A 21,582-nucleotide genomic window follows, 5' to 3' on the forward strand; every position below is an offset into this window, starting at 1 on the left:
GACAGTCAGAAAGAATTCATGAACAATTGGGTATTGACAAATTTAATAAATGCAAAGAGGATTCTATTATTGGATTCCATTTTCCAATACTTACTCCTGACTTGGGCCAACTCAGATTTGGTGAGAATTTGTGACAGGTTAGAGTAATATGTATGGCATGACCCAACATTTAATTGTTCACCACAAGGCATTAGGACGCAAGCAGTAATAAATCAAAGGCATCTGAAATTATGGCTATGCCGTCAGTCTGATGTGTATTTAAAAATGAGGCAAGTCCTCATTCCAATAAGAAAAACTGGAAACAAACTGATAACTTTAGCCAATACTCAGTTGAAATGAACTGGAGCCATTTCATATAAAACCAAGAACTGTTTCAATCATAATACGTGCAAAGTTCAGCTGATTACTATTCTTCAGCAGCTTAGTACAGCCATGCCAACGAATGAATAATGGCTCACCATACAACTGCACTATACTCAAACCCATTCTCCATCTATGACTGTAGATAGTCAATGCACTTTAATGGTTGTTAACACGGACTATTTAAGTGCAAGCATTTCTATAGTGGCCTAAATAATAAGCGAGGCAATAAATGATGAAAGTAATGATTATATTGCCTTGAGAGTATGGTTATTAAAATTGTAAAAGCTGTGTTACTGGTGTTTTTTTAATCGAATACTCCCAAGTAATTTAGAATCCCAAAGTGTTAATACCACAAGAACTTGCGTTTAGACTAGTATATGATTTAGCCGGTACAAAGAATTGGAAGTTTGCACTTTAGACATGAACACTTGGTTTTATGTTGATCAATGTCACACTTTGTGGGATGTGAACTAAATAGGCAGAAAGAACAGGGGAAGTACTATAGCAGGCCGAATTTTTTAAAGTTATGCTTGATTCAAAGATAACACCACACATTTGGGAGTGCTCTAGTGAAACATCAAAAAACAAAAAAGATGCTTTACTATTTAATCCTATTTGATCATCATAATATGATAACCCAAATTCAAAGCAACCAAAGAGGGGTGGTTTTGATTTGCATTTCCAATTTCATGTATTGTCAAGTTACACAATCAAAGTGCAAAGATAGCTCTGCGGAGGAGACAAATCAAATGTTCGTGTCCAAAAGTAGCCCCTACTTTCATCCAATGTTAACAATGTCAGATATTTTAGTCACAGTCATCCATAACAGGTTATTAGGTACTGCACAAAGAAAGCTTAAGAAATATTTAAAAAAAGACTTGAAGTTTCACTAATGTAATTGTATTTTGCCAATGTTTATTTTTTCGTTTGATGTTTTAAATACAATCTTTTGGGGAAATAAAAATCCCTTCTTCCAAAGAACAACATACTTAAGAAACTGAAAGCAGTGATTTTCTGGTGTTTTCAATTGGAAGGAGTTTCGCTGCAAATAACAGTAAAGAGCAAGTTGAGTGCCCGACTTTCTTTAAAGAAATCTAGCTGTTACAGCTTTACAAAAAATTGCATTAATCGGGTTCATTTTATATTGGATATGAAAAGGTTCAGAACAATTTCCAGTCATGTTAGGGCAAATGAGTACTCAAATATATGTATGAAATATTTTGGATACGTCCAATACTGATGGCTTAAGAGTCTGGTATTTGAATGGAATTTTGTCAAATTCCACAATTCAACAAGTAATTAATCTTCAGTTTTTGCTTCCATTTCATCTGCATCATCATCTCCGTCAACTTCAGCATTTTCCCGCTCCAGTCGCTCAAGTTGTCTAGCCAGCTCCGTCTCATCCGTATCTGTAACCACTTTGGGCTGTAAAAGCATCAACAGATTAATGCAAAAGATATGACCCAAGGTATAACCTAGATTGTACACAGTTGTTCACCATCCTCCACGCCTCAGACTTAAATGGCCAATTCCTTACTCTCAAATTGTTTCCCTAGCTCCCACGTTCCTTAGTAAGGGGAAACATCGTCCCTGAATCTGGCCTGTCGAGCCCTTTAAGAAATGTTTACATTTCAGAGTTCCTCTCACATTTTTCTAAATTTTAAGTCCAAGCACCCACCTCAGCAGCACCTCAATAGAGGCAGCCGAACAAACTGAGAATTCTCACTCTTTACTGCCTGCCCAATACCCAATTGTCAATTCATGTAAATTCTACATAGTCTAAAACAGCCAATCTCATGTGGTACCTTTCTGAAAGCCTTTCTGAAACTAAATAGATTGCAGTCCATGAATTCCCCCATCTGTTCTATTATTCAAAATCATCAAAAAACTGATTAGTCAAATTTTACTTTCATAAACCTATACTGATTTAGCTCAATTTTTGTATTATTTAAGGTGTTCTGTTATGTCATCTATCTATATTACTAAATCTCTGTTCTTGACCGCTCTTTGGCCATCTGTGCTGCGATTTCCAAGAGAACGCCGTCACCTACGGCCGTCATTTTTGGCCACCTTGCTCAGAGCCCCCCTCCGCCGCATGTGTGCCGAGGATTTTTCCCGTCAATGAAAAATGACAGAGATATTAATGTTTTTACAAAATTCCCCATTCTCTCTGTTGCCCCGCTGGCGGCAGGGGGGGGAAGGGCCTATAAAACCAGGAAGTGGTGTGCCTCACTCACTCTTCAAGATGGAGGAAGGCAGAGGGTCACGTTTCTTTGAGCTGTGAATAACACATGTCTACTCAAATGTGAGTGCCCTTAGTGGTTCTAAAATGATTGCAAAAAGTGTCTATTGGTTCTAAAATATTTGCAAAAAGTGTCTATTGGTTCTAAAGCTTGCAAAAAATGTCTATTGGTTCTAAAATGCTTGCAAAAAATGTCTCCATTGGTTCTAAAATGCTTGCAAAAAATGTCTATTGGTTCTAAAGCTTGCAAAAAAATGTCTATTGGTTCTAAATTGCCCCGCTGGTGTTCAGAAAACAATCTGGCTCTGAACACCAGGAAAACAAAAGAGCTCATTGTCGACTTCAGGAGGCACAGCACCGACTTAGCCCCCCTACACATCAACGGCGAGTGTGTGGAGAGGGTCAACACCTTCCGGTTTCTCGGCGTCCATATCGCTGCTGACATCTCCTGGACGGACAACACGACAGTGGTCATCAAGAAGGCTCAGCAGCGGCTGCACTTCCTGAGGGTCCTCAGGAAGCACAACCTGGACTCTAACCTGCTGCTGACCTTCTACCGCTCGTCCATCGAGAGCCTGCTGACATACTGCATTACAGCATGGTATGGCAGCTGCACCATGGCAGACGGGGAGAGGCTTCAGAGGGTAACCAGGACAGCGCAGAGGATCATTGGCTGCCCCTATCCCCTCCCTGATGGACATCTACACCTCCCGCTGCCTTAGCATAAAAGAAGATCATCAAAGACAGCTCCCATCCTGCGTTTGGACTGTTCGACCTGCTGCCCTCTGGAAGGCGCTATAGGTGCATCAAATCCAGGCCAAACAGACTCAGGAATAGTTGCTTTCGAGAATTATATCTACTATAAATTCAAATTCAAACATGCACTGACTACACCGCCCAACACGGACTTCCATCTGTATATATGTATATATGTATGTAGCGCCGCAGAATTTGTGCACCTATTCCCCCCCCCATCTCCCTTCTGTTTTTTGTTTTTTCCTGTTTCTTGTTTTTTTGTGCTAAATTGTATGTATGCACTGAGTACGAGCAGCTTTCAGTTTCACTGTACATGTATAGTGACAATAAATGGCATATCTATATCTATATGCTTGCAAAAAGTGTCTATATGTTTGCAAAAAGTGTCTATTGGTTCCAAAATGTTTGCAAAAAAGTGTGTCTTTTGGTTCTAAAGCTTGCAAAAAAAAAGTCTATTGGTTCTAATGCTTGCAAAAAGTGTCTCTTTTGATTCTACAATGCTTGCAAAAAAAAATGTCTATTGGTTCTAAAGCTTGCAAAAAAATTGTCTATTGGTTCTAAAGCTTGCAAAAAAATGTTTATTGGTTCTAAAGCTTGCAAAATTATGTCTATTGGTTCTAAAATGCTTGCAAAGGTGGGAGGGGGAGGGACTATAAAACCCAGAAGTGGTGTGCCTCACAGTCTCTTCAAGATGGAGGAATGCAGAAGGTCACGTTTCTCTGAGCTGTGAATAACACATGTCTACTCAAATGTGAGTGCCCTTAGTGGTTGTAAAATGCTTTTGGTTTACCTTATTCGGTAAAATCTCTTTCGGTTCTACAATGCTTGCAGATTGTGTCTTTTTTGGTTCTAAAATGCTTGCAAAAAAATGTCTATTGGTTCTAAAATGCTTGCAAAAAAATGTCTATTGGTTCTAAAATGCTTGCAAAAAAATGTTTGATTCTAAAGCTTGCAAAAAAATGTCTATTGGTTCTAAAGCTTGCAAAAAATGTCTATTGGTTCTAATGCTTGCAAAAAATGTCTATTGGTTCTAAAGCTTGCAATAAAATGTCTATTGGTTCTAAAATGCTTGCAGATAGTATCTCTATTGCTTCTAAAGTGTGTGTGCGCGTCGTCTGTTTGTGCGTGCGTATGTATGAGTTGCTGTGTCTGTATCTGTGGATGAGTGTGAGTGCCTGTATGTGTGAGTGTTTGACTGTGTCACTGTGTACGTGAGTGTCTGTATGTGTCTGAGTGTGTGGCTGCGTGAGTGTCTGAGTATCTGTGTGTGTGTGTCTGTGTGAATGTGTGTGTGGAGAGCCACTAAGACTGCATGGGGGGAGATTGAGGGGAGATGGACTGAGTGCGTGTGGGGGAGGGGAATGGCATGGAGCAGAGTGGGGGGGGGAAGAAGGGAGACTGAGTGAACTGCCACCACCAGCTGTGAGCCCACCAGCCATGAGTGAAATGCCAGCCCACCAGGTGTAAGTGACTGAAGTACCTGCCCACCACCCATGACTTGGTGAACTGCAAGTCCAAAAATCCATTCAGTCCACAATGTCCATACTAGCCCTCTGGAAACCAGTTCCTTCAGTGCACAACAGCCTGAGTGACTGAGCTGCCAGCCCAATAATCCATTCAGCCCACAATGTCCATACTAGCCCTCTGGAAGCCAGTCCCTTTGACCCACAACACACATACTAGCGCTCCAGAAACTCCCCCACTGGCCAGCAATATTGGAATTGGTGGAGAGGTGGAATATTGCGTTGGGGGACCAGCCCTCCCGTGTGATGCTGGGACCCAACGGGTCCCACTTAGTCTAGTTCATTATAGATTTCAGGAATACTCCTGCTGCTGACAACTGACTGTTCACTCCCACCCTCCTTTCCAAAATAGAGAGGGTCACATTTGCATCACTCCAATGCACTGGAACAAATCCAGAATCAACCAAACCTAGGAAGATAACCGCCACAGTATTCACTTTCTTCAAAGCCACCACTTTCCAAACTGGAGCACAAGCCAAAAAGCCCCAAAATGACCTGTCCGTTGATGGCCAAGTCTCTTACCTCCTCTCTGGCCCAGTGTCTAACAGCTATTGATCTGTAGAAAGTAATGTTGAGTGAGGAGGGCATAACCTGATGCAAATGCATCAGCAGAGTGTAAAACTGTGCTTAGATTGTGTAGCCAGGCTATGTGTCACATTCCAGTAAACAATTAATGTTTCAGTTAATGGGCCACCAGAGCATCCCGACCTAGTTTGCAAAGTCAGCTGTTTTCTTTCCTGTATGTTCACTTCTCTGAAATTCTTGGGTTGTATCATGGTACAGTTGAAATCACTTGTGCACTGATGGAATGTGCACAGGATAACCACAATAAACTTTTTCACTACATTAAAAACCACATTGGATTGTAAGATATAATGTAGGAATGTGCAGGCATGAAAACGAGACTGACCTCCATTTGGATATTGAAAACTCCTCTTTTCTCCTCAATACGATCTTTAATTGCGGACATGGCTTGGTTTAGAACAGAAAGACCTTCTGTTCGTTCAAGTGTGGTGGTAGTCATGACGTATCTTGGAGGAGCTATTAGATTTATCTGGACAGGGAAGTAAAAGTTAAGTACCATGATTAATTATTCACCACAATTTAAAAATGGAATTCTGGAATACTCAGTCACCCACACAGTTCCACAAAATAGTTTGGCTGAGGAGGACTAAGCCAAATGACATGTTCACAAAAACATGTAACCTAATGATATGTTCCGCATGATACGTTTTGCATCTAAATAATTTTCCTTGAACATCACCCGAACCATTTCTACGCACAATATCAAATTATAAATTGGAAGTTAAGGATTACACAAGTTTGCTGGTTTTCCATAAATTAACTATTTTTGTTTAATTAAATTCTCAATATCTAACTGTTACATCTATATGGTTCTTGGTACAAGTTCACCATTCTGAATTCAATACATTTTAATTTAGTTCATTGTCATGTGCAACGAAGTACAGTGAAAAGCGTTTGTGGTGTGCTAACCAGTCAGCGTGAAGGCAATACATGATTAAAGTTGAGCCATCCAGTGTACATTTGTATGATAAGGGGAATACCATTTAGTGCAAGATAAAGTACGATTGAAGATAGTCCATGGGTCTCCAATGAGGAAGATAGTAGCTCAGAACCATTTCCTAGTCGATAGGATGGTTCAGTTGCCTGATAACAGCTGGGAAGAAACTGTTCTTGAATTTGCAGATATGCATTCTCACATTTCTGTACCTCTTGCCTGATGGGAGAGGGAAGAAGAGGGAGTGACCGGGGTGAGACTCGTCCTTGATTATGCTGGTGGCTTTGCCGAGACAGCGTGCAATGTAAATGGCGTCAATGGGAGGGAGGTTGGTTTGTGTTATGGTCTGGGCTGTGTCCACAATTCTCTGCAATTACTTGCAGTCTTGGATGGAGTTGTTCCCAAACCAATTTTGATGTCTCGGGTCACTGATTTGTTAAACTTTTGCTTACCTGATCATCCTAATAAATCCTCATCTAAATGCAACAATGTGATATTTAAATAAATATAAAGATCGAAACGTAACATAGGAAGTTTTTAATGAAATAACCATGGTATTACCATCACTTATGTTCAGCAGCGGCAGCACATTTTTATATATAACTAGACCAAGTGCAGACCCGTTGGGTCTGCTCCCCCAATGGTGTGATCCCCCAACCCAAGATTCCACCATGCACCCGTCTCCTCCAACAGAACCCGTTCCCAAATGTAAGATTCCAGCACTCCCCTGCCTCCCTCAGCAGTGGATTTTAAAAAAAAATCAAATTTCACCTCTCCTGCCTGCTGCAGCAGTTCCAATTGCAATACCAATTGGCCCTCCCCCTCCTGTTGAAGCACTTGCTGTGATATCCCGTTGAGGTGAAAAGTTCAGAGTGTTCCTGTCTTGCAACTTTGTTTTGAAGTGAGTTGGAAGCTGATAGGAAGGAGCAGCGCATCAAAAGGCAGACAGGCAGCCGGACGGACGGCAGGCGGCAGCCACAGACTTTTATATAATAACTAGACCAAGTGCAGACCCGTTGGGTCTGCTCCCCCAATGGTGTGATTCCCCCAACCCAATATTCCACCATGCACCCGTTTCCTCCAATGGAACTGAAGCCGTTGCCAAATGTAAGTTTCCAGCACTCCCCTGCCTCCCTCAATTGCACCTCCCCTGCCTGCTGCAGCAGTGAAAAGTTCAGTGTTCCTGTCTTGCAACTTTGTTTCAAAGTGTGTTGGAAGCTGACAGGAAGGAGCAGCGAATCAAAAGGAAGAAAGGCAGCTGGCAGCCGGACGGCAGGCGGCAGCCACAGACTTTTATATATATACTAGACAAAGTGCAGACCCGTTGGGTCTGCTCCCCCAATGGTGTGATTCCCCCAACCCAATATTCCACCATGCACCCGTCTCCTCCAATGGATCTGAAGCCGTTGCCAAATGTAAGTTTCCAGCCCTCCCCTGCCTCCCTCAATTGCACCTCCCCTGCCTGCTGCAGCAGTGAAAAGTTCAGTGTTCCTGTCTTGCAACTTTGTTTCGAAGTGTGTTGGAAGCTGATAGGAAGGAGCAGCCGTCAACGAATCAAAAAGCAGGAAGGGATCCCTACTGCAGGCGGACGGATGCATTTGAGTTTTATATATTAACTACACCAAGTGCAGACCCGTTGGGTCTGCTCCCCCCAACCCAATATTCCACCATGCACCCGTCTCCTCCAATGGAACTGAAGCCGTTGCCAAATGTAAGTTTCCAGCACTCCCCTGCCTCCCTCAATTGCACCTCCCCTGCCTGCTGCAGCAGTGAAAAGTTCAGTGTTCCTGTCTTGCACTTTGTTTCGATGTGTGTTGGAAGCTGACAGGAAGGAGCAGCGAATCAAAAGGAAGAAAGGCAGCTGGCAGCCGGACGGCAGGCGGCAGCCACAGACTTTTATATATATATAGATAGATAGAAGATAGAAGGTAGATAGATAGATAGATAGATAGATGTGCTTCTTAATATGCTATTTATTTTAATTACAAGCACCGAACAGTGTTCATTGAAAAATTTAATGCTCAAAACAGATGGATAAATCTACAAAGTTGGTACATTACAATTCTCATCTCAGTTTGAGATTTTTTTTTTTTTAAATTTCCCACTTAGTAAATAAATTGATTGTTAACAATCGCAAAACTACAAATAACTTCCAGAAACAATGATTTGGCCCAACTAATATGTGCTTTACACAAATTTCCTCCAATCCCTTTTATCCATCTATCAGAATATCATTTTTGTGCTATAACACTAACCAAAGGCCAAATTCTTTACCCTGCCTGGCTCCTCGTTACTGAAAATTCATGCCAGACCTCAGATTCGTTAGTGGAGTCAACTACTTGACTAGCTGTACAAGTAACAGTTAATAGAACACTCACCTTAATGGGCATAATTTCTGTAGAACATCCTAGACCAGCTCGAAGCGCCTCTTTTACAGCATCAATGCCTTCATATCCATAACATGCAACTTCAATATCTGGTTAAAGAAAGAAAATGATCATTAAGAAACAGGTGAAAATTGAAGCAGGAAAATAAAAAACAAACCCAATTTAAAAATAACCAATCACAATAATGGTATTCAATATATGTAAAGCATTAGCAAAACAGAACATCAAGGCCTCTGATGACATTAATAAACAAAACTTCATAAAGAGCCTCAAGGAAATATTAAGATGGCCAAATATCTACATTATGGAATAGCTTAACAGTGACTAGAGACACCGATTATAGGGAAAGATCCTAGGGCTGAGGGGTGTGGCAGCTAAATCATGAAATGTAAGGAGGCAACGATTAAATTAGATCAACAATGATCAAGGGATCAGGATTTGAGCAGTGCTGACATTCAAGATTTGATACAGATTGCAGAGCCTGGACCCAGTGGCAAGACACCCATGTTAATGTATGGATGAGAATTTTAAGACCTACGATACGATAGAACTTTATTTATTCCAGGAGGGAAATTAAAATGCCAACAGTCATAATAAAACACAAAATACATGAAAATAAAGTGAGTGGCAAGCCTTTGGGGATGCGCAAAGATTGGGGGGGGGGGGGGGGGGTCAGCCTCAGTCTACCCCACGACAGAAGGGGGAGGAGTTGTAAAGTTTGAGATCCACAGCAAAGGATCTCCTGTGGCGTTCTGTCCTTCATCTTGGTGGAGCCAGTCTGTTGCTGAAGGTACTCCTCAGGTTGATCAGTGTCATGGAGGGGGTGAGCTGTATTGTCCGTGATGCTCCGCAGTTTGAGGAGCATCCTCCCCTTCAAAACCATCTCCCATGAATCCAACTCCACCCCAAAGACAGAGCCAGTCTTCCTGACAACTTGACAGCAATGCAGATCAGTCAGCAGAGAACAGATGGATAAGCAGAGTTTGAGTTACACATGGTCACATGGGTGAGATTAAAGCAAAACTGTGACTTTTTAGACAATTACATCTATGTAAGCATAAGGAAAGGAGGGAATATAAATGTACACAATCTACATTGAATCATTTTCTACTAATGTTGATGAATAGTTCAATGAATCATTTACTTTTTATCCAATCTCATGCAAACACCAAACCCAAAACACAACCAATTAAGCTAGAACGAACTGCCCACTGTGTGCCCTCATGGTAGTACAATATCACAATAAACCTACCTGCTCGAATTTTAACAGCCTGTGGGGTCAGACGCCGTCTAATATTTTCAAGCAACACACCCCGCTCTTCTTCTGTCAAATCAAGAGTGTCTAGAATGGTAGGGTCTCTACACATGAGGTTGGTGTGGGGGAATGGAAGAGAGGGACACGATAACATCATTTAGTCAGACTAAAGTCCACGCAAGAACAATCTGTGCACAGCAATGTACAAGCAATCAGATGAGCAAAAATAAATGGCAACGTGGAAAGAAAATTTCCATTAACTAAGAATCTTAGTTGGTGCTGTGATTTTCTCCATAGATCTACTGAGCCACACAGAACAGGAAAGCAGTTATTAAATTCATAGCTTGCTCCCAAGGTTAAAATGGACAGCGTTAAAGCTAATCTCAGTCCTGTTGCTGAAAGGATACTGGAGACCAATCAGACATGTTTGGCACTCCTATCAAAACCAAGTGTTCCTATTGCAATTACAAGTACAGATAGGATTAGTTCCGGATACAATGATTCAGTGGAATTGTTCTGTGACATCATGGCTTGCATACAAGAAATAGTTTGCCCAACAATGTCGTTAAACAAGTGAAATGCACAACAAATTTGTCCAAATCTAAGACACTGTGTGCACCATGTTTACTCTTATTTGTAGGATAGCTGAAGCAGGCCAACTCAGTCAATCTGCATATAGATTCTACACAAGTTGAGGCCACCTCGTATAAATAGGCTAGAAGCAAATAAATTAAAAGGCTTTATAATGCAACAGGCCCTTCAACTCAATTTAATTACTTGAACACTATGCAGGTCTTCAAATAAAAACAATGTTCATATTGTTAGCCCCGCACATCAATTTACATTGTCTCGTTTGTTATAGTAGTTTTTGAATAAGGGTGGAATCAAACTTTTTTAAAATTAATCTCCGAAGTTAAAGTAAAATTTAGAAGCAGCATGTCAACAAAGTTTCCATCTGCTGACATCATGTGTCAAATTAAATAATTGCCTCATGAAATCATGGGGATCGTGCCTAGATTACATTTACAAGAGTGTTTATGGGATATATTCCTTGAAAATATTCAGGCTGATAGATGTGACACGTATTACATTACTTTATAACAGGATTTCAAATGGAATGAACAACAAAAATATCCCAAGACCCCTATGGGTGAATTTTCCCTGTTGTAATACAAATTACTGTGTTTCCATCATGATAAACAGAGGGGCAGACTTGACAAAGATAATGCAGCTATATTAACGTCCATGACAATTAAACTAGTTTTAAAAAAAACAACCCAAATGAGATAGGAGGAAGCATCCCAGAAAATTCCCACCCTTGAATGAAGAAAGTAATTTCATTCTTACGAAACTGCGTGTTTAAACGCATCATAAGCTCCATATCCAGGCCTCCGGTACTTCTCATCAAAAACCCACGCTGTCCTCTGAAATAGGGAGTCTAGCTGTTCATCTTTTGTGTACTCAAGCACTTCTGCCACATGTCTTAAGATACTGTACACCTATAAAAAAAAAAAGCATGATAAATGTTTCACTCAAAATTTAATAAACAACAAATGCCAATTTTTTATTTTTTTATGGAAATTTATTTTAAAGGTGGAATCTGTGTCTTGATATCCCACAGAATATCCCACAACTTCTCATTGAAATTGAGTCAATGGTATTACACTCAAAATGGTATCCAATGAACATCAAGCAGATTAGATGAAAACCAAGCTTATTTTTGTACTGTTTGGCAAGGGATAGCACAACTCCAAGATTCTTAGAGTAGTGCTTTCCCACCACACCTATTGCAAATCACCAAAACGGGGAGAAAATTTATTCGCACTCTAATTTGAAAGATCTTCAATTCAGCGCCTCCCTAGCAATAGACATCTTGTTTATTTTCTCACCATTTATCATGAATCAGGACTTTGCTATGATATACGATCAATGATTATAATTTGCAGCGCGTCTGATATTAGTAGATTTCTGGATATTAAGGCTCAATGCATTATATCCTACTCATGGACCAACACTAGAAGCATATCCAGAGCTGACCAAAATTTCCAAAAGGCTTGAAATTGTTATGTAACTCAAAGGGCAAGAGTGTCATCAAATGGGTCAAGACGACATTCTACAACTAAATTCTGATCAACTGGAATGCAACCTTTATACTGTCCTTTCCATCAAAATTATAAAATAAACTTTATTAGTGAAGTGTAATGACATTTTTACTCCACTAGCCAAATGGGAAAGGATCTAAAACTTATCTCACAATCCAATGTTAAAGAATTAGAAAAAAAATGGTTCTGTCTCACTCTACTGTTAAATCCAACAAAAAGTGGATATTAGACAAGGCTACTGGGAAGAAAGTGAATTTGAAATACTGGAAGCCTCTTATGCAGGACTGTCCATTTGCATAAAAAGAACTAAGCATGAAGAGGATGCTTCCATTGGTATTTAATATGCAAACCTTTGTGCAATGCTGTTGAATGTAACAAGCTTGCAATTATACAAACTAATGTAAAGCCACAATTTATACATCCAATTGCAGAGCAAGTAAATAATTGGCACATTTAACCCAAGACCCAGATTTTCCATTTCTGTAAATGTGAGAGAAAATGAAAATACTTACAGTCTTAGATTTGGTAAACTTGTCTTCACATTTGATGGTTTCTTCTTGTGAAACTCTGCGCTTAGACAGATCGATATAACCTGGATTAAACAGGAAAGAATAAGCAAGCACTGTTTCACTGTGCCACCATTTACCAGTCAATCGTAATGCTAGTCATTGACTACAGTTCAGCCTTCCCATATCATTATGCCAAACAAGTTCACGCTTACATTTCTGGACCCCTGCACACCTGCAACTGGCTTCTGGACTTGACCAGCAAATCTTGATCCATTACAATTGGTCTATCATTTCCTGCATCCTGATCCTCAACACTGATGTTCTTTAGGATTGTATGCTCAGTTCCTTGTTCTACTCCCTATACACCCATGACTGCATGGCAAGTACATTGTCAACTTAATCAAGTTCACTGATGATGCCACTGTTTACTGTTGTCAGTCAGACCTGCAATAATGATGAAATGGAGATCGAGAATCTAAGGTCATGGCATCAGAATAACCTAGATCTTAACACCAGTAAGTCAGCAGAGTTGGTTGTTGACCGAAGGAACACAACCCAATCCTCATCAGCAGAGCTGCTACAGAGATGGTCAACACCTTCAAGTTTCCAGGCATCCATATCACCAGCAACCTAATCTAGTTTCTTCACACTGATGTGGCGATCAAGAAAGCGTGATCATTGTATTTACTTTCTTAGGCATTAGAGAAGATCAGAACATCAACAAGGATGATTTCAAACTTCTGCAGACATGCTATAGAAAGTATTCTGACGAGATGCATCACAGCCAGGCTACTGCTCTGCCCATGACTGTCTGAACCCACCGAGAGAAGAGAACACAGCCCAGTCCATCACAGATTTGTCACTTCCTTCCATCCAGACTATCGTCACTGCACATTGCATCAGGAAGGCTAGAAGTATTCTCAAGGATGCATGCCACCCCGGCTTTTCCCTTTTTTCTCTTCTACCTTCTGTGAGAAGATACAGAAGTTTGAAAGCTCAGATGTCTAGACGTTAGAACAGCTTCTTCCCCTTTGCGATCTGACTCTAGAACCATTTCAGATCCCTTCCAGGAGGTGTTCTACCTCATTCGGTTGATTTGTTTTCGCTTTTTAATATTCTGTCTTGCACTTGTTATTGTATTTATCTTTATTGTATGTACACTGATTGAGCTTCATGTGAATAAAGAATTTCATTGCACCCTAGTGTATATGACAATAAACTAACAGGAAAACTTATTTATCTGTAAATATGCGTTTGTGCAATAGACCCAGGCCAAAGCTCTTGCAGAAAGTCCATAGCCTACAACTCAGGTTAAATCTGTTATTACGCTTCACATTTAATTGATCTTTAAAGCTCCTGAAAGGGAAGAAAAATTACTAAATAATCTCACACATCAATCCATTCAAAAAGCCAAGTTCATCGCATGCACAATTTAGCTAAATGGTTCTAATTTGCAACTATTAAAGGGCATTTGAATATTAAATTACAGCAGAAGCTTTTAATCCAGTTATTATGGAACTATGTTAGGAGAAAAGATTATGCAATACATTAAGCTTTAACTTTAAGAGGAACAATATGAACTTACACAGCAACTTTCACACTTACAAGGCATGTTTCACAACCAATCTCTCCCCCCCCCCCCACCCCGTTAGGTACCCTCCCTGGGTACCTAAAAGGGCACCCATTGCATCGATTAGAGATTTCTTGCTCTTTCTTAAAAATCTTACAAAATCAATTACACCTGCCAAAAAGTAGACATGGCTTAATTTAGTATAAATTCAAGACAGTACGACTCACGTGGCACTAACTATGCTCAAATCCTACATTGGGTCTTGTCCATTCTTTCTGACACAGAAACAAGATAAATGACATTTGTGCCAAGAGACAAGAGCAGCAAAGCAACAATTTAAGAATGCAAAAATTCCCTCAGCTGTGCCATATCTGGAGATTTGAAATATCAACACCTAAAGAATGCAATCTCCATGTCTTACCTTTCTCCTTGTCCACTCTGATCACGACCACACATTCATTCCTACCGATACGAATAAGTTTGTTGATAGATCGGATACGTCTCCTTGAAAGCTCACTGAGGAGAATCATGCCTTCAATGTTGTTGTATTCTAGAAGGCTTACATAGGCACCCATCTCTGCGATAGAACGGACATTTACCATCACCACATCTTCCACTTCTGGAAATTTGTGCTGGTAAAATCGACAGCTAAGAGCTGGCATCCTGAAAAAGAAAAAAAAGTTGCAATGTTTCAGTATATTAAATGAGCAAAAAAAGTACTGGAGTAATTCAGTAGGTCAGGCAGCATCTCTGGAGAACATGGATAGGCAATATTGTTGGTCGGGACCCAAATGGGAAGATGCAACTGGTGGTGTGATCACGTTGAATGCAGTGGAAATGTGGGAGAATTATGTGTTGGATGCAGAAGCTGGTGAGCTGAACGATAAGTACCAGGAGACTTTTAAATGTGTGAAAGGTTGTGGACATTGTATTGGTGACCTGAAACAAAAATCGAAACCCACCTTTCCCATATATTTGCTTCTCTTGGTCACAGCAATCTACATTTCTATCAGGAGGCCTTTAGAGGCGCCGTGGTCTCAATGTCTCCCGGATTGCCGCATAAAAGCCCTGGTCGGAGCCCGCGCCGGCATCACGGAGGCGTGAAGTACAATGTCGATAGCGGTGAAGCCTCTCTCGGCGGTGAAGCGTCGGCAACAGTGAAGCCACGCGACGATGGGTCCTCGGCAATGGTGAAGCCTCGCGGGTCGAACCATGGTCAACAGTCGATGAGAGCGTGGAGGAACCGTGAGGGTGGGGGGGGAAAAGAACAATGGAGGTTCCGACATGGGGGACCGCAGTGGTGGGGGGGGGGGAAATATAACTTTAATAATTTAACAAGGAATTCAGGTGTGTATGTTTTTGTTTACCTTGCACTCTACTTGAAACTAGTTGTGTTAAACCAATTTTCTGTAAAAATCTGAATAGGATCAGCTCAGCTGTGATGTTTCTGCACAATATCCACTTGCGTAATATATTTTCTGGACATATCAATGGATGGCATTTGGGAAATTCATGTATTTTGTTCTGTGTTTCTTTCAATTGAGAACTGGGATCAGCTGACAGTACAAACAAGGGATTGAATTCAAATATTATGAATTTTAGCAGTTGGCATTCCTCCTAAAGGATGCTACATTGATATTGGAAAGAATAGATGCAAAGTTTTAAATGCGAACGAGAGTTTTATAAACATTCACAATGTTGTTTTGAGTGCCCATCACAATTTTACTTTGTAAAATTAAAAAGTCATCTAATTTGTATGTTTTATTCTCAATATCCTGTTTTGTACTCTGCTTTAAAATGCAAGATAGACCAACCTGTGCTTCAGCTATTCTGTGCAGCAAAATATTCTGTGCAATCGTATTCAAACCCAAAATTCAACGCACCTCGTCACAACTACTGGTGTCAAAACGTCAATTTTAACTAATTTCATACATAAATCATCTCCTCCTTGCTTACTGTGCTAATGGAAATATTCCCAATACTTTATGTTTAATTTCTCATTTGAAATATAACAATGCAGTGGCATGAAGGCTGGCAATCCGGTGGTAATGCTGAACAAATGCTAGGGCTTTCAGAAGAGTCACCATTCAGATGAGACAATTGGTTAAACCCCTCAGCTGAGTCAGGACCCAAAAGTTCCTATGACACTATTTAGAAGTGTGGAGATAGAAAAAAAATCAAGTTTTCAGTCAATGTTTATCCTTTAACTAATATCTAAAGTAGTCTATATCATGTCACTACATGAAGCATCTACGTTTTCAACTACATCTGTGACTACACTTTGAAAAGTACTTCACTGATTGCAGAGGTTTGAAAGTGCTATACAACTATTGTAAAACAGTACACTTAGTTGTAAAATATCAGCTTGGATTTGATGTTGTGTAGTCAAGAGTTTCTGACCTAGAAGCATGCATTCCAAAACCAATGACCAAATTAGATCTAGCACTGACCTTGCAATGGATGCAAAGTTAACCCACATCAGAGCACTTGTAACCAAAAGTAACCTCACAAAATGTTCAACTATTGGAATTAGTTTTGCTTTTAGCCCCACTCAGATCAAGACACCATGAATTAAGTCACATATGATAATTACTAAATGCACCAAGCCTTCACTGTTCAAGATCCAGCACAGAGATGACGATGACAACTTTTCAGCACATACCCATTGCTCCCCACTGAAAAGAGAAATAACAAATCTGAGTGGTACAACTTGAGCCCAAGGGGTATAGAAACAGGACGTCACAAAATAAGGGACAGGACACTGATTCTTCATTCAAAGACTGATAAATATTTGCAATTCTCTATCCTGGTGAGCTGCCAAGACTCATTTACTGTTTGCATTGAATAGAGATATTTCTGGATATTAAACCAATCAAGACATAAACAATAAGCCAGGCCAATAGCATTCTAGTGGGAGGTCTGCCACCAGATTTGACTGACAGCCTACAGGGGTTTTACAGTGGTGCAATTATATCCACCACAATAATTATTTCACTGTTCACAAGCTCAAATGGTTTAATTCAGGAGATGAAAGAAAAACTAACAGGATAATTTGAAACAAAGAACTGCAGTTGTTGGTTTATACCAAAGATAATCACAAAGTGTTGGAGTAACTTAGCGGGTCAGGCAGCATCTCTGGAGAAAAAGGATGAGCGATGTTTTGGATCGGGGCTATTATTCGGACTGAAGAGGGGTCCAATTCTGAAAAGTCATCCATCCTTTTTCGCCAGAGATGCTGCCTGACCCACTGAGTTACTCCTGCACCGTGTGTCTATCTTTGAAGTAAAGGGATAAACTGGAAATTGCCGTGCCATAGGTAGCTTTGTTCTCACGAGAATTTTTCATCTTATTTGTGACAGAATATGAAAACTCTATAAAATTAGTTATAGGAATACAATTTGGCCCTTCGGCCCATGGCTGATCTCTACCACCTAATCACATTTTTTTGCCTTCTCCCCATAACACCTGACAACCAATCTAATCCAGAACTTATCTACCGACTTGGCAATGAGTTCCACAAATTCCCACCCTCAGACTAAAGAAGTACCTCACCTTCTACATAAAAATGTGAGGTGTTGCATTTTCTGACATCTAACAAGGGCAGGACCAAAGATCTTATAGCAGAGCAAGATGGGCTACTCCTGCGAAATGCAATGGGCTGATGAGTAGTACGCTATGGAGGAGATCCTGGGCATTTTTCCACGCCCATTTTAGCAACCTGAGCCTACCTGATCCGACCCGACTCGCAGTGTAATCAATGTTGCGGGGCAACAGTTTGTGTGGGTTAGATTCATAAATCTGTCAGTTCATACTTCTTGTCAAGAATAAAATTTGACTCTGGTAATTGTCTTTTTTAATGTTTTTTAAATCATTTCTTTTTAAATGGCTCACAAACAGTGTTTTGAGTTGATTTTGTAGTAACCGGAACCGACCTGACTCGCAGGGTAATTGACATTGCGGGGGAACTTTTTGTGTGTGATATAGGGTTAGATTCATAATTCTGTTAGTTCATAATTCTGTTAATTCTTGTTAAAGAATAAAATGTTTATAAACACACATACATGAAAATTATATAAATGTATATAATCATATAACACACACAATTATATTCTGATCCAATAATGAACTTTATTTCAGACTAGACACGGGACATTAAATAAGAAACATTGTAAATAAGAAACATTGTAAACCTCCCCGCAACTTCACACACACTAGGCCTTATCCCCTCTCCCGCTGCCCCAGGCCGCGCACTCCCTCTCCCGCTGCCCCGGGCCCCACTCACTCCCTCTCCCGCTGCCCCGGGCCGCGCACTCCCTCTCCCGCTGCCCCGCACTCCCTCTCCCGCTGCCCCGGGCCCCGCACTCCCTCTCCCGCTGCCCCGGGCCGCGCTCTCGCTGCCCCGGGCCTCTCCCACTGCCCCACACTCCCTCTCCCCTGGCCCACACTCCCCCACACTCTCCCTCTCCCGCTGCCCTCCCGCTGCCCCCGGGCCCGGGCCGCGCACTCCCTCTCCCCGCCCCACGGGCCCGGCTCCCTCTCCCGCTGCCCCGGGCCGCGCACTCCCTCTCCCGCTGCCCCGGGCCCCACACTCCCTCTCCCCTGGCCCCACACTCCCTCTCCCCTGGACCCTACACTCCCTCTCCCTCTGCCCCGGACCCCACACTCCCTCTCCCCGCTGCGGATCCGATCTTTGGCCGGAAGCAAGATGGCGGAGCAAGATGGCGGAGGTAGGTTGCTAAAATGAGTCATAAAATCGCCCATGAATCTGCCCATGAGCGTACTACACGTTTGCGTGAGAGTAACCCATCTTGCTTCGCTATAAGATCTTTGGGCAGGACCTACACAGTGAATGGTAGGCCTCTGGGGAGTGTAGAGCAGAGGGATCTAGGAGTGCAGGTGCATGGTTCCTTGAAGGTCAAGTCACAGGTAGATAAGGTGGTCAAAAAGGCTTTTAGCACATTGGCCTTCATCAGTCAGAGTATTGAGTACAGAAATTGGGAGGTCATGTTGCAGTTGTATAAGACGTCGGTAGAATAGAATGCCTTTTATTGTCATTCAAACAGCTTGGTTTGAACAAAATTGCATTTTCTACAGTCTTTAACATTACAAAAAAAACCAAGTCCCACACTTAACACAATTTACACAAACGTCCATCACATGAATCTGCAACACCTCACTGTGATGGAAGGCAAAAGTCTTATCTCTGTGGTGATAAGTGGTGGGACCACATTTAGAATATTGTGTTCAGTTCTGGGCACCATGTTATAGGAAACATATTGTCAAGCCTAAAAGGGTTCAGAAAAGATGTACGAGGATGTTGCTAGGACTAGAGGGTCTGCGCTGAGTAGGCTGGGTCTCAATTCCTTGGAGCGCAGGAGGATGAGAAATGATCTTATAGAGGTGTATAAAATCATGAGGAATAGATCGGGTAGATGCACGGAAACTCTTGCCCAGAGTAGGGGAATCGAGGACCAGAGGACATAGGTTCAAGGTAATGGGGAAAAGATTTAATAGTAATCCAAGGGGTAACTTTTTCCACACAAAGGGTGGTAGGTGTATGGTACAAGCAGCCACAGGAGGTAGTCGAGGCTGGGACTATCCCAACATTTAAGAGACAGTTAGACAGGTACATGGATAGGACAGGTTTGGAGGGATATGGACCAAACGCAGGCAGGTGGGACTAGTCTAGTTGGGCCAAATGGCCTGTTTCCACACTGTATCACTCTATGACCTCCTTTTTAAAAGAGCACCCTATAATTCTGAGGCGATGACCTCTGATCCTAGGCTCTCCCACCAGTGGAAAAATCCTTTCCACATCCACTCTATGCCTTTCATAAAGCTGCAAGCTTCACAGTGAGTTCCCCCCCTCAACCTTATAAACTCCAGCGAGTGGAGGCCCAGTGCTGTCAAACGCTCATCGCATTAATTCCTGGAATCATTCTTGTAAACGAGCGAAAAGCGATTCTCAATTGGTCCTAATACATATTACATTTAGTCAAACCGACAGTATATTTTATTGAAAAGCAAAGACAAATCCATAAAATGTGAGCTAGATGCCAGAATGATGCAATACTCGGCCTTGCACTTCACCAAACCCAGTTTCTCAACCACACGTGGGCACACAGCATACAACGATCAACTGGAAAACAAGGATGGTGCAGCCTGCCTGGCGAAAAGGGGGGGATGTACAGTCTCTAATGTGAGAGAATAGCGGGCCATAAGGGAGGTCCCCGCCAGACCGGCTCGGATTTAACCTGCCTACACATAGTCGCTTTGAGATCCAAGTAAGAGATACGGGGCCGGCGGGTGGAGGCGTCACCCCGCCGCCAGACTGCAGGTAAATGCGCCTGAAGTACTAGTAGGCCGCAGCCCGGAACATGGTCCATGGAGCAGCGGCGTGGGTGCGAAGAACAGGCCGCGGCGGCATTCACGCCTCACCTACCTGACGCGTGTCGTGCAGTAGCACCACTGCTGCTGCTGCTGTTGTTGTTGCTGTTGTTGTTGTTGCACAGAGGAGGGCGAGCGCTCTCACAGCCGCTGCCGATGCCGCTGCCGATGCCGGTGCCGCCCGCTGTCCTGTCCCGCTCGGCCCGGCTCAACTCACAGGCCCCAGAGAACTCACCGCCGCCACAGTGCGCACGCGCCAGCAGCAACACCGCCGCCACAGTGCGCACGCGCCAACAGCAACACCGCCGCCGGATGCCGATGTCACATCCGTTCCCTCCCACCTCCAGCCCAACCTTGCGGCGCCATCGTCGCCTCTCCCCAATTTATTGATATCTCATTTGACTTCCTGACTTCCCCGTCCTGTATTTCCGCGATGGTTGGCACGGATCGGTTGTTGTAAATCGGCCGCAACGCCCCAAATGCGCGGTGGCTGCAGCGGGACCTGGCGGCCGCCATCTTAGTAGTGGCGGCCGCCATCTTGGTAGTGACACACAGCCGCTGCTTCTCCAGTCGCCAGTGGTTACAACTGGCACAATATACACTCAGTGCTGGAGTAACTCAGTGCTGGGGTCAGGCAGCAGCTCCGGAGAACACGGATAGTGCGAGGTCGGGTGTGGGAAAGAACTGCAAACTGCAAATGTTGGTTTAAATCAAAGGAAGACACAAAGTGCTGGAGTAATTCAGCGGGACTGGCAGCATCTCTGGAGAGAAGGAATGGGTGACGTTTCGGGTCGAGACCCTTCTTCAGACTGGTTAGGGATAAGGGAAACGAGAGACAGGTTGAGCAGGCTGAGACTTTATTCCTTGGAGCACAAGATGATAAGGGGTGATCTTATAGAGGTGTATAAAACCATGAGAGAAATAGATCAGGTAAATGCACAGTCACTTGCCCAGAGTTGGAATCGAGAA

General features: G+C 42.4%; 1 protein-coding gene across 1 annotated transcript; it reads right to left on the reverse strand.

Annotated features, from left to right (window-relative positions):
• Window positions 1-1,258: 1,258 nt before the first annotated feature.
• LOC129700347 (eukaryotic translation initiation factor 2 subunit 1) lies at window positions 1,259-20,842 on the reverse strand. The gene is made up of 8 exons (XM_055640749.1): window positions 20,669-20,842; window positions 14,648-14,889; window positions 12,660-12,739; window positions 11,393-11,544; window positions 10,043-10,149; window positions 8,782-8,879; window positions 5,795-5,938; window positions 1,259-1,788 (listed from the first exon to the last, which is right to left on the reverse strand). The coding sequence occupies exons 2-8, from the start codon at window positions 14,886-14,888 to the stop codon at window positions 1,663-1,665; spliced, it is 948 nt and encodes a 315-aa protein (XP_055496724.1). The 5' UTR covers window position 14,889; window positions 20,669-20,842; the 3' UTR covers window positions 1,259-1,662.
• Between the last annotated feature and the right edge of the window lie 740 nt (window positions 20,843-21,582).

The sequence above is a fragment of the Leucoraja erinacea genome, chromosome 9 (genome assembly GCF_028641065.1).
Source record: "Leucoraja erinacea ecotype New England chromosome 9, Leri_hhj_1, whole genome shotgun sequence".
Taxonomy (NCBI): Eukaryota; Metazoa; Chordata; class Chondrichthyes; order Rajiformes; family Rajidae; genus Leucoraja; species Leucoraja erinaceus.